We start from the raw sequence: 12,988 nt of genomic DNA, 5'->3' as shown, positions 1-12,988 counted from the left end.
TGGGCACAAAGAAGCTGTGTTTAACAAATACAAGTTAATGACCAAGCTTCTGTTAGGTCACGGCAACTCATAAAATTTGTTCTGACAACTGAAGTTTTGGACCTGTTACTATGTTATGCCCTACCAGTCCAGAAGTTTTAGTCTAAGTAATTTTATCTTAATAAAAATAAATTAACTTAAAGCAATGTTTTATGTTACAGAAATAACAAGAGGCTCCACAGCACTTCAACTTCTCCTACTAAATTTGCCTAGTACTTACAGCTGGGACATCCATTTCAGACAAATTTCAGAGAAATCAACCAACTTCACAGCATAATACAGAAAAATGTCTCTGTATCTTGCAAAATGTAAAACATCAGATAAATCCTGAAATGAGTAATTACAAATATGACTGTCTTCTATGTTTAGACCAACACTCTGATGATGCTTTTCCACCTATATCCATTCTTTTTGAGTATTAACTTCGGACACTGACAAGTCTGGCTGGACACCTCTTCACATAGCTGCAGGGTCACTAAACACAGAGGTAGCAGCAACTTTAATTGCCTCTGGGGCAAACATTAACTTTGCCAATCCAACTTGTGGAAGAACTGCCCTTCACGTTGCAGTGTGCACAGCATCATCCAAAGCAAGCAGAATTCTAGGTTACAACACAGATTGCATCCGTTTACGATTAGGTAATGGAGCCAACGTAAATACCCAAGATCATGAAGGACGAACCGCTATTCATAAGGCCTGCTCAGGCAGCAGAAAGGAAATAGTTGATCTTCTGTTAGAGTATAAAGCAGACACGAACAGTTTAACAAGAGGCGGGCAATCTCCACTCTTCATTTCTTCAGTGCAGCTCGAATTTAAAAGATACAGCACCGTTGAACAAGTTGCTAGGCTTCTCATATCCACTGAAGTTAAGAGATAATCAAGGACACCTACCCACTTGGACTTCTGTTCTCAGAATTTCAAGTGCTGAAAGACTTTCTTATAATATTATCACAGAAATTATTGTCTCTGCAAGATATCTGCAAAATCACTATTATTAGAATATATGGTGGAAACAATGAGCACTAGCTCAAAAACAGGCTCCCAGTAACTGTATGAAATTCTTTATACAACTACCAGGACCTCAGACAATAAGGCCATGATGACGCTAAACAGGAAAGCAAACTGAAAAACTGTTGACGCTGAAGCACTCGGCTTATTAAAAATTAATTAAAATGAAAATTAATCCAGAACAAAGATTGTGTGTTTTCAAGTAGTTCCAAGTTTCCACATGTGGAGTTTTAATAATCAAGATGATTTTTATATTCCTTTCCTCATATAGCTACCGTATCAGATGCAGAGAACCTCTGTAGGAAGCAAAGTAGGAAAATACACATTCACTTCCTTGCTATTTGATTCTATCAGTTTAAGGGAGGGGGGAGCAAGATATATCTACCTATGCTTCACATGTAAGCCAGCCAGTAAGTCAAAACTACTTATGATTACAGTTCCAAAAAACATTCACAGGAACATATAAAGGGCATCCTATTATTTTTGTAAGTCTACTCTTCATTACTTTTAATAGGAATGAAACCAAAACTTTTCATTCAGTCACTGTCACCTACGATTTCAGACCCTTAGAGGAAAGAGCAACCATTTTGAAAGACAGCAGTTACTTGCAACTGAGGGATTTTTTTTTTTTTTTAAACCAAGTAACTATAACTTGAACATATTTTCAAAAGCTAGCCGACATGCTGTTAGCAAACTGAGGCGTAGTCAAGAGGCTTTGCTTATTTTTATAATTACCTAAAAGTTGTTTTTTTTTTTTTTTTTAGGTAATTTAGGTCCTACCCTGGTTAAGGAAAGACCAAGACAAAACAAAATCAATCTGACCATCCCTGTTTAGGACAAGAAAATGGCTTCACAAAGGAGAAGACATTTCCAGAGCTTAATCATAATTCACTTGTAAGTCAATGTAACTGAGTACTATGCTTATAGTAAAGAAAGTATGGTACTGGTATAGAGGAGACAATGTACTTTTTCATACATAACATAGCTAAATTCTTAAGAGCCCAAGTCATCTCAAATTTAACTATGAAGTTGCTTTCATTCTCCTGACATGTAAGTTATCTTTGTTTTCTTTAACCTCAAGTAATAATTCAATGAACTTACTTTAATGTCTCGATGCATCACTCCCATGCTGTGGATATAGCAAACTCCTTCTGATAACTCTCGAAAAATTTTCATTGTCCAGTGGACATCCACAAGATGGTATGGACCTTGAAACAATTTAAAATCTAAATTATTTAAGCTAATTTTACTGAGTTATTTAAGTTTATGGTGGTATGTCTTGTTAAATTCTGTTTATTTATGATGTGGAAGAAATTTTTAACAGAATGATCATAGTTCAAAAATAGAATTTCCCATGCTTCTCCTAAGATAGTATTTTTGAAACAGCAAAAAGGAAAGTTCAGGGGACATGAACATATATCTGCCTGAAAAGATTCCTCCAAACCCCATCAGATAGTTATTTGATTATGAATTTAACAAACTCTACTTCCATGTAAGTGCTGAATTAGAATGAAAAATACAGTTGCAGATAAAATCATACTAATTTACATAACAACATGTTTTCTGTAGTGATTTGCACCTTTCCTTTTTGGATCCTAATCCTTCTGCTGTTGTGCTACCCTCTGAAATTCCCAAATCTCCTCTGGCTATAGCTGTCCTAAATAAACTTACCATCTCGTTTTTTTTTACCATTTCCCACATTATTATTTTATTAAACTATATTGTCTTCCTACTCTAATGACCCAGATCTAACGTGTCTCTTGCCACTTTGAACACTCACCATTTACTCCTACTTGGGCTTCTGTTTCTTAATGTCTAACCTATGATAGCATTAACCTTTCCTCTCCTGACACCTGTGAAAAGGGCATTTTGCAAGGTCAAATGCCCTAGTAATTCTGTCATTCCCTGACCAGGAATGTCACCTTTGAGCTTATGAAAGCTAAAAAGACTATGATTACAGGAGAGATTAGCGGAAGTCAGCTGATAGTTAGCTGATAAACCTTACTCCATGACTGAAGAGAACAACAGATTTATCTTAATAGTGATTAAAACTAAGATTAAACATTAATCATACAGTTTATGTCTTACCATCTGTTAAGCGTATGCTTTTTTTATACAACCATCCCAGAGAAATGAACTTGTCTCTAATGCTTTAAGAGCGTTAGATTTGTTCTTCCAAATGTCAACAATTCTTGAAGACAGCTTGGGATCAGGGCGTGAGAACTCCTCTGGCCACTCAAGCAAAGTAAACGTTAGATTCTTTAGACCAATGACAAATTAGCCTGCATAGGAGTTTTTATTCTTACGAACAAACTTAAAAGCTTTTAAGTATGTTGTAACCTGTCTGGAACAAAAGATTTATTTATATTTTTCCACAGCAGATAAATTAGCCTGTTAAGAGCAGTATTTTGTAGCAGCAAGATGACTACCAAAGCAAAATTTCAATTATTTAAACAGCTTACTGAGAAAAAGCAGATCCTGTCAATAAAAAACTCTATTCCAAGTAGTATTGCCCAGGCACAGACCTCTCCAGGTAACAACTATGCCTCAGGCATACATTCATTCTTTTTTGAAGAGCTGTCTAAAACTCATGAACGTAAATCTCTTTTACCAACATCTATCATACAAAGTTTCAATACTAGCCACTATTGGATTAAGTGAATAAAGAATCTAATGAAGAAGATCCATGAGCTGGGAAGTAAAACATAAAATCAGGCAAGTGGACTTCCAATTAGGAAAAAAAGGAATATTTGCTTTAAAATGAATAAGAAAATTTTTAAGACAGTGATGAATCTTACGGGAAGTTTCCTCTGTTCTCTTGTTGCATCTTCTATTACGGTCAACAATCCAATCCCACAAGGATATTTCACACAGTTGCATTTGTATATGAAGCATCAAACGATACTCCACCTAACAGAAAAATAATGGTCCATGATTTTGCCACTATAATATGAACAGCATTTCCTTAGTTATGTTCTTTACAGCTGATAAAAACAAAATTTGTTTTTTAAAGTAAAAAAAACAGTTAGATACCAAAATGACATCAAATACAGTATTACTTATCTATTGCATTCAAGAAGCAGATGCAACGATGCTATCTAGTTTTGGGGGTTTTTTTGCTTGTTCCTCAAATTTTAACAATTGTTATATGACAAAAGCTAACAAAACAACCAGCTACATAACTTAATATTCAAATTAGTATTTAAAAGCTTCTAGACCTACTAAACAGAGGTTCATTCTGGCTTAAGAAAATAGTGAAAATTAATATAAAATAGCAAAAAAAGTCAACCTCTTGATACAGAATTTTATGATTTATTCACATGAATACGTAACGTCATACTCAAGTTTCTGACAATGTACCAGTTCATTTGATAACCTGGACAACTCAAGCAAACACCTTTAAAAATCTTGGACTTCTTGCAAGAGGGAACTCCAAATGATAGCAAAAGCCTGAAGCATTCCAGAGCTGGCTGTGTTATACAAAACATTTCAGTGGTATGAATACCAACAAAGTTTTAGAAACATAGGCAGAGTGGTGATTCCCTGCCCAAATCTGCTTCTGTTTTTCACGTGTAATCCTACACTGTTTAGGCACCACATTACATACCTAGACACTTTCATCAATAATATCTGAATTAGCCATCATTACTGAACACTGAAGATTTTCAAGTGATGGGGTTTTTTTTATGCAGGAGTAGTGCTTTTTATTCATTTAGGTACTTTGAAAGGACCCAAGATGACTAACACAGGGAAACTTTCTTGTATGCTGAGTTTTGCCAGCTCCTCTGGTCAGCTTCCTTGTAATGGTGTTACCCACTTAAGTAAAAATTGTCTGCATTTTTGGCTCTAATCGCAGTAATTTCATTTTTTTAAATTTATCATTATAAATCATTCCTCTGTCTACCAAACTCTACAAACATCATTAAATTAGACAGCAGTTAAGTATATTTAAAGAGAATCATATTTACCTCAAACTCTCCACAGAGAGCTACATCATTCTTGGAGCATTCTTCAGTGCAGGACTTACTTGATCCATCTTGATCCAGACTAGAATGAGGTCCCCGTGCTGAATGATTTTTCACATCAGTTGATCTACTGCTAACACTACTTACAGAGTCTTCTTGTAATTCTATGGATAATTCACATTTATTTGGTTTCATACACTCTTTACTATTGCTGTTTGTAAAATCACTCCTTACATCCATATTCTGCACTAATTCACTATGCAGTTTTCTAAGACTGGTACTGTCACAGGACTTCTTTTCTTGTGAAGGAAGGTCAGCAAATATAATTGAACTACCACTTTCCACACTCTGAATGTGACAGTGATCACTGAAAATAATAAAGTAAGGGAGAGAAATCAAACTATGTACACAGTTTTATACCATCTATTTGTAATACACCATTCTGAAAACATTTTTTTTTTTTGCAATTGCAAACTGCATTCCAGAGTAAGAGTTCAGCTGCTTCCCCATATAAAACTTTAGGATTACATAATTGGCAGCGTAGGCTCCAGCCTTTTTAATACCTTCCCCCAGCAGGGATTCCCGATAGCTGACCCAGACAGCTCATAGATACGTATAGTACTAGGTCACAGCATTCACTGTACAGAAGTATGATGCATCTCCATTCCTTTAAACTTAGGAAGTTACACTGTATTTCTCACAGGGCTCCATCTCCTTATTGAAAGGGCTAATCAACACTTCTGAGAAACAGAAGGCCCCATCACTCTAATAAGACTCCACAGTACTAATCAGCGTTGCTGATTCGCACAGAACTTTTGAAGTAAACTTGAAGCCCAGTACTACACCCAGGCACTCAGAAACTGAGAGATCCAAAGAAGGTAGAAGTATCCAGTAATATTCTTCAGCTTACACAACCAGAAGAGAAACAATGACAAGGATAATTAAGACTTTTTTTGGTTATAATTTGGGAGCAAAAAGCACTTGTACAATATACACTGAATTCTGTACTCTTTTAACATTACTTTTAAAAAAAGCCTTATGTTAAAGCCAAATAAATGTTATCATTGAGATTCGTAATACTTACTTGTCACTCTCTTGCTCCAAAGATAACGGCTCAAACTTCATTATTGTCTTATCTATTGGATGAAAAGATAAATACGGTATTTTACAAAACAAAGCATGCATATATTTGCTATAAATTAAGATTTAAGCTAAAGCATCTTACTGAATTTAACTTCATTATCTGTAGATATCTTTTTCTCTATTTATGCTGCTGCAAAAGGTGTTTCTTAGTCTACTAAGAAGCAACACTAATATGTTTTTCATTTTTCTTTAATTGAAAACAAAATACACATTGTACGAGATCACTGAAAGGGTTGTACTGGGCGCTCTTACATGTTCACCTAGATTTCACCTTTAAGAAGTTAGCCTGTTCAAAATTAGGGCTTATAATGTATATGATAATATACAGTTAAAGAAGCAACTCCACAAGGCACCATCCTTTACATCACCCTGCTGCTGTTTCGAAGACACCTGGTATTTTGGAAATAATTTTCATTAAAATTGTATATTTATGTGAAAAAGCAGTTTGTTTTAGCACACAGAGGCAAATATGAAACACCAATATTGTAAGCCAAGGAAAACCATTTACCACAGGACCTACCTACAGATCTAGTTATGTACTTACATTATCACCATTAAATATTTGTGAAGTACTCCTAGCACTAAAAAGTTGCATCCTTTGAGACTCTCAGTATCATTGGTTAAAAAGTCTTGCCTGGTTTTCTATACTATCAACTTCCTATGCATTTTCTTTTGTGCTTATAGCTGAGTGGGCGTCAAGTCACTGACTTGGAAAGCAATAAAGTCATACAGAGCATAAGCAAACCTCCCACTAATAGAGGATCAAAAGATTTAACTGCTAAAGGCATTCCGGAAAAGGACAAGAAAGAAAGGGACCAACGGATTAGGGTTACAAAGGGACCAAAGTGTGGGAAAAGCAGAGAACAGAGAATCTGAAGAGGAAAAAAAAAGGGGGCAGGGAAGAAGGTGCAAAATTAATATAAAAGTAGATAAATTCTCAACAGTTACAGACAGTAGCTGATACCCAAAAAGATTGCTCCGTCACTGCTGAACTATGAAACGCAATTCGTGAAATTAAAAACTCTCCTGTGGAAAGCAAGATAAGAGGGATTTTTTTTTTTTTTTTCCATTAAAGTACTTATTTCCAGGTTCTTTCAGTTATTCTAAACTCTTTTCCAGATAGGAAGAGAAGCATAGTGGGAAATTTATCCTAGTTTTGCTACAACTCTGAGATTTCAAAACATGGCAGCAAATTTGTGGGTTTTTTTTCTCCTGTACGTAACTTTTCTCCCAATATCTGAAGTGGCTCATCTCCGGTATTCATTCTTCTCCTTGTCAACTCACTACTTTTTGCATTAAAAGGTTTTCACTGCGTTCCACTGAACTTCACACAACTTTAAAATCCTCCTCATCTATTACCGGAAGTGAAGCTAATACTTCCACAGTTCCAAATTCATCATATCTGTAAGTTATTAGGCACGAGATTGAAGTGCACAGAGGGACGTGAAAACCTGGTGGTCACCTGTAATTTGCCTTTTTTTGGTTGTTTTAAGGAGGAAAAAAACAGTTATTTTATCAGAGAAGCAATACCTTCCTGCAAATAATAGTACAGAGGTTATAAGCAGAATGCAAGCATTACACAGTATGCTGTACTTTCCTTTTGGGCGTACTGTTTGAACTTGTTCCATCCAAGCAGTGTGATAGCCTACAATATTAGGATGCTGCAGCCCAGCCAGCACTTTAACTTCTCGTAGCACCTGAAAAGACCGAAAAGAAACAGTATGAGTGTCCTTTATTCTAAGTGCTTGGTAAACCCGAAAGGTAAAAAAATAGCAGTTTCTGACAGATAAAGAACATATAAAATTAATGCAGTAATGGAGAAAATTTGGAAGCTTTAAAACAAATTACGATTTTCATAGTTGCAGAGATGATCAAATTCAAGTTAATAATATGCTTCTTTTAATGGACTTAAATACCTCATTTACTTTTTTCTACTAGGTATTGATAGGGTCAAATCTTTAGAAACTCAGAATGCATAAAAAACATTATTAACGTTTTTGATGTTTTGGGAAATATTAACTGCATTACTAAATTAAATCAGAATCAGCTAGAGCAGTCAGGGAGTTAAAATAGAGATGAAACACAGGAAAAAGAATACCTTCATGCAATCTCTTCTGGTAGCCTTCTTAATGTTAATTTTTTTAATAGCATAGAACTGACCATCTAACTTGTTTCTGACCTGAAAACAATTGCAATAGGACAAAATTAGATGTTAATGTGTTTAGATTAATGAATTATTAAACCCTTCAGAATCAACTGTTTTCTAAAAATTAATTTCTGCACTCCATTCAGATAACCTCTCACCCGTATCAGAGAATGAATCTGGGATTAGGCCCCAGCTGTCTAAGATAGGGATCATCTACTTTTTACTTCTTTCAGGACTGCAAACATCTAATCCAATCTTTGTAAAATACATAGCTTTACAGCTATCTTTCCATCAATAAAATATGCTGATAGGTCCCGATAACTGCTTAAACAGGTTCTCAGTAAATCTGAGACCACAACTGTCATTTACATATGGCACATGCCATGTGGGGAACCTTAGGCTGGCCATATGCTACAAGTATTTAATACAATTCAACATTGGGTTAGACAGTTTACATTCATATTAAGGCTGCTTTTTTTCAAGCAGCCACAACTGGAACATTGGGGTGTGCAGACTAATCAGTTCCTGTGCCTGTTTTAAGTCAATATATCACAATACTTCACATGAGAAATAAGGAGTTTTCATTCACTTTAAAAGGGTCAAAGTAAACAAAGTAAAAGATCTGATATATCCTGCTTCCAACAAAGAGAAAACAGAAACCACAACTGAGCATTTTTTGAAATGAAATGCCAACGTCCTTCACATGTACAGGTTTGCACCTGCTCTATTGGAAGAAGAGTATTTTTGTTTTTTCCGTTAGAAAAATAAATGGAGCAGCCAAAACAGTAACTCTAAATTTCAAAGAAAAACTAGATATAAACTGATCAGTTATAAATGGAAGGTAAAGAATACCTTGTATACTTCACCGTATCCTCCTTTTCCTAGCCTTGCAACCTCATCAAATTCATTCAAGTATCGTGAAGTCTGTGCTTCAAAGAGAACTTCTTTTTCCCTAATCAAAAAAGTTAGGCTGCATTAAACTAAATTACAACTTATAAGTAAGGTATTATATAGGCTACAGGTGTACACAATCTAGAAATACTATTTACATTATGAAAAGAAGAAAATACTGACATTAGCACAGTGAATACTGAGAACCAGCAGACTGCAACAGCATGCACATATGCTACAAATCCACACTCTGTGTTAACAGAAGTATTAAGATGATTTCTTTAAGTTTATGCCTGATAAAACTTGTTTTCCTGAATGGTGACACTAACCATGAGAGTTGTACTGAAGAAGGAATTTTCACCAGATCGTTTTGAGAGTTTGGACAAATTTTCACTTTTTTTTCTGTATTTCAGAGCCAAAATATGAAATGCAGTATTAATTAAATTCAGAGTGGAGCACAGAACTTTAGGGAGGGAGTTAAGTTTAATATTTCTACATGCTTTGAATACATACCCAACTGCATGAGAATTTCCACTATCAAGTTCCTATGAAACAACAAAATCCAACGTAAGAACATTGCATACAGAGTAACAGGTCTACCGTGCCATCGGCACGGACAGCTTAATCAAAATAGAAGCTACAACTATGTTCTTAGAAGAAAATGAGGTTACTGACAGCCATTCACATTCTGCAGAGAGCTTCACCAAATTAAAGTATTATTATCCCACCAGTAATCTGCTAACATCTCTCTGCTGGAGAGATTACTGCCCTTTTAGAGTTCTGCTGGCAAACAGGATAAAATGAGGGCTCTAAAATGTGCTTAAGACAAAATTAACTAGCTTAGTTCAAGCAGCGAGATAAGCAAACTGGTCTGATTCAGCCTGAAGCACATAACACAGTATACAAATTATGCCCTCCACTAATATAAATATGAGAGTGTTAACATAATCAACTGCAACAGTTAAAAGTTGAAAATAGATGTCTGTCCGTTGTTGAAAAATGCTGTAGCAATACTTAAAACACCTTGCCTGTGTTTATAAAGGTTTTTTTAACTTTTTTTATTATTTAATAAGGAACAAAATATTGCTGGCTTCAAAAGCTTTTGTTTGCACCTATAGAATCAGAACATGCCATCCCAAACAGCTAAGGTAGAACGGGAGTTCCATTTTGTATAATTGTTGAAAAGACCCAATCCAATATTAAAAGAACCCCCAAACAAAAGCTTCTTCAGATGCAATCATGTGTTAATTCCTTAATGCAGAGGTTGCCAAAGAAATTTAACGAAGCTTACCCCATTAAGTATTTGTTGATTAGCTGCTTTCATTAGTTCAGTAATAGCTCTATTATGCTGCAGTCTTACAGTACTAAATTCATCACAGAAGGCAAAAGGAGAGAGCAACCCTGTTTTTGTGAAAGCCTGACGAAGTACTGTACAAAGGAACAGAGAAAGGTCACATTAAATAAAACCTGCCAATAAGACCATGTAAACAGTTGTTTTTTAAATGAGAAACTTTATTTGAAAGATAGTGCATCTGAAAAAATGAACAGCCGCTCCTACTCTAATGCCTTTTCCCATACTCTTAGCAATAAAAGCTAATTAAATCCAAACTAGAGCTGCTCTGTGGGAATCCCTTTGCATAATACAGTTATTTGCCATGTCCTTCATGGTCACAACTGTATCTCCTCTTCTTCCTTATCTCAGCAGATGAAACATCCACCCATTCACTTACTTGTTACCCTTGAATTAATTTTGATCAGTGAAAAGAGAAATTCAAAGCATATTCACAATTATGAGGACATGTTTATAATAAAAAGTGGTAATGTCGAGATTTTCTAATTCACATACAAACTCACACATTTGTGCACATACTCATAGTAAAGAATGAAGTCACTCCCTTCCATCCACCCCAAAGCACCACATCTTTCTCAGTTGAGTGAAACAACGCTGTGGCAGACAAAAACCTAACAAATACTGGAGATGAGTGCAACTGTGAAGATGCTACAAAAATGTACTTAAAAGTTTTAGGAGTTCCAAGGTCTTAAAACAAACTTGCTTGTAAGAGGGTTTTTTTTAAAGATGTTTCTTTGGTAACAATTTTTAAAAAAATCAGCCTATTACTTTATCTTTTAAAGGAGATAAAAATCTATTGAAAGTGAACCTATAAGAAATCAGGAATTTTGCTACACAAGCCTTATGGACACTGTTACACACACCAGAAAAGTGGGAAAAACCCACCCTTGCCAGCATGAATATACCAGCCAAAACCACAAAAAAGATATGATTACTGCAATATGTTTTTCTTTTATTCATCAGGTTTATTCCACTTGGGAAACTGGTTTAAACTATACCAATGGAGGAACGTCATTTTCCATAGAAGTACACTGGGAAGCCAAGCAGCTACATACTTTGGAAGATGCCCAGGTTGGTTTTTTTGTTACTCTCCCAAAAGGAGGAAATTTGGTTGGGTTTTTTTCCCTGGTATTTTTGGGTTTGACAGAGATAATAGTAAGACCCAGGACCAGACATCCACATCAGACTTCAAGAATGACAAACGCGACAGTTGTCTGCCCTGTTGTTACTGGATGCTATACATGGCTTCCATTTTAAGTACAAGCAATATATTAGATTTTATTTTCTACAATCATGTATAGTAAGGAGAAAAACCTTGGAGATTGTTTCTCAAATGCATTAAGTATGTGCCTAAATGAACAAAATACCTAAGATAAGTCACGTACCAAAAAGACAGATTTCAAAAGAAACACTTCACACCTAAAAATGCAAGCTCCCTGAATTGTGTCAAAAGACTTTAGGGTAAAGTAAAAGACTTATAAAGGTATTTACTCTGGTTTTCACAGACCATAATTTTGAAAGATTTAGTGAAGACTATGCTACAGCTATTTATTGATAAATATTTTTATTAAATTTCTCTTCTATCTATGTTTTTAGATGAGATTTAACAGTTAGATAATTCACCCTGCTACCCTTCTCAAGACGCAACTCACGTGATTTAGCTGGAACAGAACTGTCTGATCCTTGCATCTACAACAATATTCTGTTACTGTTTTCAAAAAAAGTAAGACAGGTCCTCATTCCCAATTAAGTTGATTCAAGCATATTCATCCTCTTCTCAGAATTACTCTTGTCCCGATGGGATGAGACCTACAGCTTTGTATTGATATTGCACTGTAATTCTGCACAGAAGAATCGAGTATATATTGCAGTAAGGCAGTTTAAGAGACAGGAAAGAACTACTCTTACTAACTTCGGAACAAACACCTCGAATGAACGGGGTTGTGCGTGTACATGTGGCAGAGATGCTCCAGCAGCGACACAAGCAGCAGTTGGTTTTGGATGGTCGAAGTGAAATTCACAAACTTTTGCGACCCGTTTGCAACTCGCAGCTCTGCCGGCACATCCGATTCTGGAAAAGGACAGTCAGACGAATTAATTTAGGTCTCAGCATATGCCTATTTACCAAAACCTCGAAACCACATACGAACCCACACAGCTTCAACACAACCCTGGCTCACAAAAAGGCACCACAGGAGCTGCCACTGAGCGAGAAGCTTAAGACACTAATTACGGACCTAATTACAATTAATATTTATAAATGCACGTAAAAAGCAGCTAACCGGAGAGGACGAGGCTCTCCCCGAGGAAGGGGGAGCTCCCACAGCGGCTGCAGGGCAGGGTGCCCGCTGCCAAGAACCTGCCCGCTCTTGCATCATCCCCCGCGGCTGTCGCTTCTTCGAAGCGATGGGGAAGGAAGGGAAGAATGGCGGCGGTTCTACCCTG

The 12,988-nt window shown here is 36.0% G+C and overlaps 1 protein-coding gene across 1 annotated transcript in view; it reads right to left on the bottom strand.

Annotated features, from left to right (window-relative positions):
- Positions 1-12,988, bottom strand: part of EIF2AK1 (eukaryotic translation initiation factor 2-alpha kinase 1) — a 20,039-nt gene that overhangs the window by 5,070 nt on the left and 1,981 nt on the right. Inside the window, exons 2-12 of the mRNA XM_009320050.1 lie at positions 12,826-12,985; positions 12,456-12,614; positions 10,484-10,620; positions 9,706-9,737; positions 9,154-9,253; positions 8,254-8,334; positions 7,753-7,852; positions 6,097-6,148; positions 5,016-5,379; positions 3,846-3,957; positions 2,149-2,255 (exon numbers count right to left, since the gene is read on the bottom strand). Of these exons, the coding sequence (XP_009318325.1) occupies positions 2,149-2,255; positions 3,846-3,957; positions 5,016-5,379; positions 6,097-6,148; positions 7,753-7,852; positions 8,254-8,334; positions 9,154-9,253; positions 9,706-9,737; positions 10,484-10,620; positions 12,456-12,614; positions 12,826-12,985 (1,404 nt within the window). The remainder of the gene's footprint in view (positions 1-2,148; positions 2,256-3,845; positions 3,958-5,015; positions 5,380-6,096; positions 6,149-7,752; positions 7,853-8,253; positions 8,335-9,153; positions 9,254-9,705; positions 9,738-10,483; positions 10,621-12,455; positions 12,615-12,825; positions 12,986-12,988) is intronic.

Source organism: Pygoscelis adeliae, unplaced genomic scaffold, assembly GCF_000699105.1.
Source record: "Pygoscelis adeliae isolate BGI_AS28 unplaced genomic scaffold, ASM69910v1 Scaffold242, whole genome shotgun sequence".
NCBI classification, from domain to species: Eukaryota; Metazoa; Chordata; class Aves; order Sphenisciformes; family Spheniscidae; genus Pygoscelis; species Pygoscelis adeliae.
Note: the sequence above shows the minus strand (reverse complement) of the source record. Positions and strands in the feature narration are given on the sequence as shown.